This window comes from Sylvia atricapilla, chromosome 5 (assembly GCF_009819655.1).
Source record: "Sylvia atricapilla isolate bSylAtr1 chromosome 5, bSylAtr1.pri, whole genome shotgun sequence".
Classification (NCBI taxonomy): Eukaryota; Metazoa; Chordata; class Aves; order Passeriformes; family Sylviidae; genus Sylvia; species Sylvia atricapilla.
In genome coordinates this window covers 63,507,137-63,516,646 of record NC_089144.1, presented here as the reverse complement: position 1 = coordinate 63,516,646, position 9,510 = coordinate 63,507,137, and the positions used below count along the sequence as shown (strand labels likewise).

General features: G+C 50.1%; 1 protein-coding gene across 1 annotated transcript; it reads right to left on the bottom strand.

Annotated features, from left to right (window-relative positions):
• Nucleotides 1-863: 863 nt before the first annotated feature.
• On the bottom strand, nucleotides 864-3,435 carry TMEM213 (transmembrane protein 213). Its single transcript, XM_066318525.1, has 3 exons — nucleotides 3,330-3,435; nucleotides 1,463-1,516; nucleotides 864-1,059 (listed from the first exon to the last, which is right to left on the bottom strand). Exons 1-3 carry the CDS (start codon nucleotides 3,409-3,411, stop codon nucleotides 890-892), a joined length of 306 nt encoding a protein of 101 aa, XP_066174622.1. The 5' UTR covers nucleotides 3,412-3,435; the 3' UTR covers nucleotides 864-889.
• Nucleotides 3,436-9,510: the final 6,075 nt, after the last annotated feature.

Here is a 9,510-nt window from a genome sequence, read left to right as displayed (position 1 = left end):
AATAAAACTGGTGCAACTGCACCAAAACAGACTTTGACTGCAGTGAGGCAAACCCTCCTTGAATCCTGTTTTTAACAACTGGGTTGAGTAATTCCTTGCCAATATAAGTTTTATCCATATAAACCAGTCAGTGAGAGTCTTTCAATCAGTAAGAGTGTTTATTATCATCTCATATAAATAGGAACAGTTTTGTGCATGAGTTGGATGTGTTAGTTTAAACTTGCTTCCCATACTTCAGCTTGGCTTAGTTTCTCAGGCAGGTGGAAGCTGAATAAGTACAACCAATATTCAATTCCTGCAACACAGTTCACATTTAAATGGCTCTGGGACAATTAGTTTTACTTTCAAACCACCCCAAAAAATCCCTAAGATTCCATAAGAAAGTCTTCCCATGTATCAGTTAATAGACTTTAAAATATCACGGATTAGTGAGTGAGAAGGACTTGGTAAAGTCAACAAATTACTGAAGTAACCTGGCCTGTAGCTTAGTATTGGCTCTGGTAATGCTGATTACCAGAAAATAGCTTTATTTGCCCATTTCTGTGTCAAACCCAAAGATCATGCCCCAGGTGGCCTCGAGGCCATGGTGACTGGTCCCTCAGCCTCTCCTCCTGCTGCGGTGCTCACAGCAAGCACAGAGGGCTCAGGGAAAAGTGGGGAGGTTTTTTTTGCGCTGTGGCACAGATGTGGTGGCTTACAGGGACTTGGCTGGCAGCTCCAGCCAGCCAGAGAGGGCGAAGCCTCGGCAGCCACCCTGCTTAGATCCGGCCTTTTTTGGCTGAATGTGTTTTATCCCTTTTTTTATTTCTTAGCAAGTGTTTGAAACGCTTTGTCAGTCCTCCTGCTCCTCACTGCTCCCCGGCGCTGCCGCTTGCTGGCTTGCTCTGCTTCAGGCCACCAGGTACTTGGGCTCATCGGGCCGGAGTTTGATGATCTTGTCCACGCAGAGCAGGATGAGGGTCAGGAACCAGAGGCTCCAGCCGACGGCCGCTGCGATCCAGCCGTAGTCGTCCATGCCCGTGGGGCAGCACACCGCCGCCTGCCTGCAGAAATTCACGGCTGGTGGGGGAGAAAGGAAGAGTTTTCATGGGAGGTTTCCTCTCGCTGTGCCTTTCCCCTAAGCCTGGCTCTTAACCTGGTGGATGGCTCTGGAGTCATGGTGGGATCTGAGGTGGTTTGGGGAAGACCTGGTAGGGCAGGGGAAAGAGGTGCTCCTGGGAACCTGTGCAATGCCTACAGGCAGGCAGGGAGCTTTAGGACACAAGTGAGAGCTATGGGTCTGTCCCAGTGTCACATAAGATATCACACCGTGACAGTGGAGGAGTCTTAGAAATGCATCCTAAAGGCTGACCCACAGTGGAAGACTTGGAAAGAGATAAATCCCTTTCCAGGACAGCTTCTCAGTCAATGCGTAGACTCATCACTTAACTTTAAGAGGTAGTAGTGATTTATGAAGACTTACTAAGACATGGTGGTTCATGCTCAGTTGTTGAAACGTTGGAGATGTCTTCAGCTGCTGCCAGAAGGAAAGCACAGGAGAAAAGTTAAGTTGGATTAGAAAAGTGATGTTTGTCATCAAGCAGGAGAATCTGCAAGCCACTGGCCTTGTAGAGGTCTGCAGGATGGAAACAACTTGAAGAAAGTAAGTTCCTGCCTCTAAACATTGCTGTGTTAGGATATGCTTCTTTATCCCACCACTTTTAACACCCACTTCAGAGACTTGTTCTAGCAGCATCCCTCAGGAGCAGGTGAATCACTGCACCTCTGCCTTGGTGTGACCCTGGCTGAACCATCCTCTTGGAGCTCAAATTAACCACTGTCCTTGCCCAGGCTACAGGGGCAGAACGAGGAAGCACAGAAATGAAGACACCCTTGGATGGCATAGAGATCCATGGCCATCAGGCTGTACCTCTTTCTCCTTTTCCCTTAGAAAGATCCCAGGCTGCACAGGAGTCTGGCTGTCCCCTTCTGCAGAAGGAAGGGGGTCGGAGAAACACCTCTTCCTGTGCTGCCGTGAGCAGCACAGTTCAAGTTCAGCCAGGTAGAGTATCCCCTGCACAGATAGGTGGGGAATGGCCGGGGGGAGGCTCCAGTGGTGAGGAGTCCTGCTGCATGAAGAAGCTTTAATGTGCTGCTGGTCCACAGACCAGCCATGGGAGAGCTATTCCCAGTCAAGCCATCACTCTGAGCTGGTAGTTTGGAATGTAACAGAGAAAATCAGGTCCAGTTTGATTCCAGCAAAGACCGCAAAATAATAGCGTGGGTTTAGCGTCAGCTGAGGAAAACAAATCCAAATGAGACATTTGACCAAAGATTTGCTTTGAGTTTAATGTTTTCCATGTAACAGCAAGTAAACTGAGGTTGTCCTGTGGGACATGTTCCCCTTGGGGTCACCTGCTTTTTCCTGCATTTGATCTGACCCACCATTTCCCTATGGCCTCTGCCATGCACAGATTGGGCCCCTGGGCAACCTGCTTCAGGGAAGGGTCTGAGCATCCCCCGTCCTTCTGTCTGACTCTCATAGGATTTGGAGAATGACCTTGCCCAAGCCCATAATTCGTTTTCTCAGTTAATAAGTACCTCACAGAAGCACTGGGAAGAATCATTAAAACCTGTTCATGACCTGTGGAAGGAAGTGCCGCAGAATGCCGAGTGCTGGTTTGTTTTATAGATCTTGCAGCCCTAAGAACAGGCTGTCAAAGGCAGCCTGTCTTTAAACAGCTGACAGGTCTCATCTGGTGCTGGTACACAAACGCAGGCAGTAGCCTGGTGGGAAAGGATTTCAGCTTTCATTTACGTTTTGGTTGCAGGCAACTTCTACAATTAAGGTGGCACCAAAGCCACATTTTCTGCAAAAAGCTTGCAATGAAAGCTAAATCGGACTACAGGGATCCTAATAGGTGGTACTGCAGGTGGTCCTTTGCCTGAGCAAGCAGGAGAAGGTCCAGTAACTGTGGTTCCTGTCTCCTTGCCAGTCAGTGGAGCAAGCTGCAGCTCAGTCCCATTTACAGTGGTTCTGTAAATAGCCGGCAAAAGCACATCCCCTTACAACGATGCTGTGATCAGTCATTCATTAATCCCAGCTTTTGATCCTTTTTAGGTGAAGCAAGGGAATGCCGGCAAAAGCACATCCCTTTACAACGATGCCGTGATCAGTCCTGTCCAGTAATTCTCATTCATTAATCCCAGCTTTTTATCCTTTTCAGGTGAAGCAAGGGAATGCCCCCTCGTTTTTAAAGAACGAACTGCTGGGCAATACGTGCAGGCATTGAGAGGAGTGGGGGGAAAGGGCAGGGTATCAAAAGCGGAGCACAAGAGAAGAGAAATACCTGCCGAGCAGGAATCCCAGAGGGCAGCGGCCAGGAGGAGCACGGCGAGGGCTGCCCGGGGCTCGCAGGAGAAGAGCTTCATGCCGAGGGTCCCGCTCCCACCCGAGTGTCCGCGCTGTCGCTGTCACCGGCGGAGCTGGGACACTGGGACACAAATCCTGGGTGAGCCCAGAAGCACTGTGCCGAGCAGAGGGTGGAGCACGGCAGCTTCCTGCTGCCAGGACGCCTTGAACTCTCCTGCCACAGCCAGGTGAGCAAAAACCAAAATAGCTTCAGGAGGAGGTGGATACCAAGAGGTGGCCCCTGAAGGTTAAGGCTGAAGGTTTCTCCCCAGGATATGCTGCAGCTGGAAGAGGAAAGGCCTCCGGAGGCAGCCCTTCCCGACAGGGTCCCAGGCAGCTTCTGTCTTTTGAGTCTCTTTGTGGTCCTGAGCCAGAAAGGAGTAGAGAATTGGAGCAGACACTTAGCCAAACTGGCTAATTTTTTTACACTTTCACTGGCTTGACTTCTGCAGCGATGCTTTTTTTGAATAGCTGTGTGGAATCCCAAAAAACCAGCATCCTTAAGTCTGCTGCTGTTATTTCCCTGTGAGCACAGCTCTCTCCCTGCATCCTCAACCTCTGCAGAGTGATTCTGGAAAATGGTTTAATAGAGCCAGAAAGGAGTAGAGAATTGGAGCAGAGAGAGACTTAGCCAAACTGGCTAATTTTTTTGCATTTTCACTGGCTTGACTTCTGCAGCGATGCTTTTTTGGAATAGCTGTGTGGAATCCCAAAAAAACAGCATCCTTAAGTCTGCTGCTGTTATTTCCCTGTGAGCACAGCTCTCTCCCTACCTGCATCCTCAACCTCTGCAGAGTGATTCTGGAAAATGGTTTAATAGAGCCAGAGAGGAGGAGAGAATTGGAGCAGAGAGAGACTTAGCCATACTGGCTAATTTTTTTACACTTTCACTGGCTTGACTTCTGCAGCGATGCTTTTTTGGAATAGCTGTGTGGAATCCCAAAAAAACAGCATCCTTAAGTCTGCTGCTGTTATTTCCCTGTGAGCACAGCTCTCTCCCTGCCTGCATCCTCAACCTCTGCAGAGTGATTCTGGAAAAGCTCTTCTTTCTTCTCTGGTGGTTATTTTGGTGGTTATCTCTCCTCTTTGAGATGTGCAAAGCCAGAAGCTGAGCCTTCCCGCAAGCACAGCTCTGCCTGCAGACCAGGAGGGTTCACAGAAAAATGATGCTTGCTGGAGAGCAGGAATTTTTTCTGCAATCCTGTCTGGAAAAGTCACCCTGTTGAAGTGCCCGTGGCGTTGTCCTGGTCGGATGAGCAGCACACATTGCTGTGCTTGCTCCTGTCTTTGACGTGATGATGTCCATGTGGCAGGAAGGCACTGGCAGAAGTGAACTCCGCAGGGAGCAGGTTGCTGGTGCTCCTCTGCAGTGGTCACTCCTAGTTTTGGGTGCTCATGTCAGAAGGGACTCGTCTGAGGGCCTGCTGTGGATTTGCAGACATCTTAGGGGAGGCCCAGGGTGAGGCATGTAGGGCAGCAGTCTTTGTAGGATGGAGAGCATCTAGTTTTCTCTCTTTTCCCTTCCACGTGGCTGAAACTCACGGGGAAGGACATAACAGGCTTCCCACGTGAAGGGCACACACTAGGGTACAGCTCTGCAAAGCTGTGAGGTTCATTGGGTCTCCCTTCATTTCAGGAAAACCTTGACAGCAAAACCCACGTAGGCTTAGCCCTGCCATGTTTCTGTGGGCTGAACCCACTTGTCCAAAGATGCTTTTGTGCCGCCCAGCTGTGAATATTTCCACGATGCATCAGGGCAGAGGGCACACTGAGCCACAGGGGAGGGCAGGTCAGCTGAGACAGGCGTGTTTACCCACCTTGTCTCCCTGTTTTCATGTCAACACGCCACCAGTGCTGCAGAGTTGGGGCTGGTCTCTGACAGCCACCTCCTGCTACTGCTGGGATGTACAGCCCTGTCCTTCTGTCCTTCAGCTGGCACACGAGGTGTGGCACGAGGCGACTCGTGCTGGCAGCGTGTCACCCCAAGCAGTCACCACTCTTGGCCTTGGTAGGCAAGAGTCACAGCAGGAGAGATGCTTGAAATTCACCTCTGGGAGAATCTTCACCTCTGGGAGAATCTTCATCTCTGGCTCATTTCAGTGTCTCAGTCTCCTTTTGTGGAGGTCACCTTTAATTTGAGTATTTTTCAGAGCCGCTGCTGCATTAAAACTAAACCCCGACTCTTGAAGGGGGAACAGCCCTCTGCTGTCTGCCAGATTCACCTTTCTCTTCTGAATTTCTCACCTTCTATTCCCACTGAAAATTGACCTGGCAATTAATTTTGCAAAAGTAAATGAATGCAAAAGTGTTCTGTGCAGCATAAAGTGCTTGAGGGGAAAAAAAAAGACAAAACCGCTCTGCTATTGCATGAATGATTCAATTTTTAATGAAATCTCTTTTGAATTTTAACTATTAACTAAATACTCTTTGTCAGCTTGTAGGCAAATGTCTCCATTTCTAAGGGATGCTGAAAATGCATTTGCACAATTAACATGTGGTTCTTTTACCAAAACGTGTTCCCTCCATGGTTCAGAAAGGGCTGCTCCAAAGCCTCCTGAAGCACGGAACAGGCTGCGCTTGGCTCCAGCGATTTTTGGATCAGGTTGGAAAGGAAGGCTTTGCCTGATAAGTTCAGACACAATGGGAGCCCTGCAAAATCATTCCCTGACACAGATTTGGATTTGTTCCATTTCTTTGTAACACGTTTATATTTCAGTGCCGTGACTGCCCAAGGAGCGATAGGAAACTCCAGGGCCTTCCCCTAATTTTCCCTTTCCCCTAATGGCAGCCTTCTTTGGGCTCCCATTCTCCTGCAGTTCTCAAGACAGGACTGTTTACTCTAAAATTAGAAGTATTCTAAAATGAGGCACTACCCCAGCTCTCCTCTAAGGAGATTGTTGCACAGTTTGTAGGGCTGCTGGGCAGCTTTCCCTGGTGGTTATGGAGGAGGCAATACCTACTCTTCAGTAGATGTTGTGCCACAGAGAGCTTCATGGCTGAGATTGTCTGCTGAGTGAAGTATTGCCCTTGACACATCACCAGGTGTGGCTCTCAGTTATTACCTTTATCACACACACACACTCACTCTGTGTGTGTGTGTATATATATATTCTGTTTAGGCAACTGGTTTATATTTTTCATTCCAAATTAAATCAGATTGCTGCTGAAAAAAAAAAAAAAAACCACCTCAAAATCTTAAACCTGCTGCCAATAATGTGTCCATAAGGGAGGGAGCCAATTTGTTTGCTGTTTTCATTGATGTGGGAAAAAGCCATCTAAGATAAAGCTACCTGTGAATGGGGGGGGGTTAATTTTTAAATCTGAGAGAAAAAAATAATCAAACCCACGAAGGTTTTACTCTTTAAATGAAAGAAGGGGAGAGGGAATATGCTTTCTGTCACACAGAGGAAAGCAAGCCTAGCATTTTGGAAAACTGCACAACCCTGCCCTTTGTGTTTTCCAGTGCAGGCTGGGGTTGGTACTAGACAAATGTTGAGCCTGTGGCCCTGCTGTGACCCCATGCTGTTCATCTGGAGACCCCAGTGAGAGGGCTCAAGACCAGCCAGGCACTGAAAGGCTGCCTTCAGCTCACCCGGGCAGAGCTGCCTGCATCAACAAAGAGCCCACTGATGGGGCTTCTCTAAACGGTGCCTCATGGCCCGCCATCGTCGTCTCATCTGCGTTAATAGGATTATTATAAAATAATGTTCTTACTTCCACATGCCAGAGGCATGAAATAGGATATGCTTTCTTCTTCTCTCTGCTTATCACCCGGGAGGCGTGGGAGGAGGGCAGCAGAGACGGCTCTATCCTCCTCTGCTCACTCCTTGGCTAACAGGATGGAGCAGCCAGCTCAGTGCAGCGTGCTGTGGTGATGAAGGCTGCTTTGGGGGCCCTTTTGGCTCCCCCAGCCCCAACAGCTTTTTGGGGAGTAGCTGAGTGTCACTGAGGGCTGAGTAAGGGCTGTAAAGGAGCAAAGAGGAAGCAAAGCCTGGTGTCACCAAATGAACACAGGAGGAAGAATGTGCTGTCATGGGGAGTAGCCCGAGAAGCTGTTCCGTTTTGTTGTGTCACTATGCACCAGTTTGGAACGGAACGATGACTCCTGTTGTTTAGTAGCACTAGTGTCACTCTCAGGATGGGCTGGAAGGCAAAGTCCGTCCTTTGCCACACCAGCTTCCCCACAGCCCTGCGTGGCGCTCACATGGTCAAAGGCAGTGACTTCACATCTGCCTTATCAGAATTTCGAATATCCTAGCAGAAGGTGCTGGGTCTCATCAGCCTTGGATCCCTTGCTTTGGTAGCAGTGGTGGAGAAAGCAGAGCTGACCCTGTGCAGGGGCTGGAGAGGCACAGTGCAGCCAAGGTGTGTGCCAGCCCCAGCAGCCAGTTCAGCTGGGTGGTGTGCTCAGCAAAAGGCGTGCTTTAGGCCCACCTGTCAAAATGACGCTGTCATTTTTAATATCTCCTTTTTGGGTCGCATAACTTGAGACAGCTAGACTCGAGCAAGCCGCAGGACCCTTCTCACCAAGCTGACCTTGTGAAGTGGGGCAACCATTGGTTGCTTTTGAATAGAAAACTCCTGTGCTGGGAAACCCTCTGCTGCTGCTTGTTTTTTGGCAGTGTTCCCATGGACTAAGTAAACCCTTTGGCTTGAAGGGCTGGGGTTAGGGGCTGCCTCCAAAAGAACAGCTCTGAGAAAGCATTTCTTTAAGGCTGCTTTACAATTTGCATATAGCTGTGCATTTCCATTAGCTCTTCTTTTGAGAGGAATTTTTTCTTCTGGGCGCTAGATTGAGTAGTTTTCATCAGGGTGAAACCCTGCCTCATGAGTTGGGAGATAAGTTGGTTTTACGAGGAGCCAGATTTCTCTCTGGAGCCCCTGCTTTAGCAGCTGAAGTGGCAGAGAGTCTGTAAAGCCCCTTTTCCCCCTGCCTTGGTTATGTCAAGGAGTGGGAATCCCGTTCCCTGTCAGCTAACAGAGCCCTGCCCTCCCAGCCCTGTCCCCGCTCTGCCCGTCCCCCTGCGCCAGGACAATCATTAATCTCCCCTTGTTTCCCCGTCCTTCCCCAGACTGCCTTCAGCGAGCAAAAACCGGCCAGAAACAGCGCAGGAGGTTTTTCCCCGTCCCTGGCCGCTGGTCCTCCCCGCGGCGGGTTCCGAAGGCTGTCGCTCGCTGCGGGTGACAGCCCGACAGTCCCCTCTGTTGTCACTCGCAGCGAGCCGTGCTGCCGCAACACGCCCGGCACCTGGCACAGGGGCGGTGACCGTGCCAGAAAGCGTTCTGACCCGCCCGCCTCGGGAGCTGCTCTGGGACACAAAGGGTTTCCCTTCTCTGGTCCAGACCGGTTCTGACCTTAAAGCGGAGCTTTGCCGTGCCCCGTGTGGGACGGGACATTCGGCGCTGCCCTCCCGGCGCCACCGCAGAGCCCTGCTGTCATTGTCACCTGCGGACGGACAGCGGGCGAGCCGGGGGACAGCTGGTCCTGCCCCGGGGAGAGAGGTGACGGACAGGAGCCTGGTGGCTGACAGGTAACCCCGGGGCCACCTTCTGCACCTTGTGCACCTTGTGCGCCTTCTGCACCTTGTGCACCTTCTGCCCCTTCTGCCCGGCCGGCCGCAGGGCCGCCATCCGCCCTGCCCATTGCTTTAATGCCTTGTGTTGGATGCATTTAATGTATTTAATGTATTTAATGTCATGGAAAAAGCGGCGGGGGGAAATGTTGATTGAGGGGCTCCTCAATTAACTCCTTTGCTGTCAGAGCGAAAACTGGAGGCAAGACAGAATGGGAAGGGAGGGAAGGTGGTTTTGGCAGAAGTTTTGCTGGTCAGCAGTACTTTTGGGTGAGCCTCTTGCGTCTGTAGGAATAATTGAGGGGTGACAGCTCTGCCTTCTTTGGAGTAAGTATTTGCCTCGTTCCAAATCAAGATGAAAGTGAGCTTTTGGAGTTTTCCCTGACAGATTACCAAGGAAGATTAGAACCCTAGGTTGGGATGGTTTGAAGCAGCTTAATTGACATATTTCCAAATATTTTTGAGTTTTGTTCTATGACTTCTAAGGGTATAGCACTTTTTTAATGGAAGTTAACTGCAGGTTTAGAAATACGAATTGCTTTAGAT

Bases quoted from the DNA above. Each gene is read 5' to 3' on its own strand.
- TMEM213 (XM_066318525.1), bottom strand. From the start codon at position 3,411: ATGAAGCTCTTCTCCTGCGAGCCCCGGGCAGCCCTCGCCGTGCTCCTC. The intron at 1,517-3,329 runs GTATTTCTCTTC...TCCTTCTGGCAG, and splicing joins CTGGGATTCCTGCTCGGCAG to CAGCTGAAGACATCTCCAAC. The intron at 1,060-1,462 runs GTAAGTCTTCAT...CTCCCCCACCAG, and splicing joins GCATGAACCACCATGTCTTA to CCGTGAATTTCTGCAGGCAG.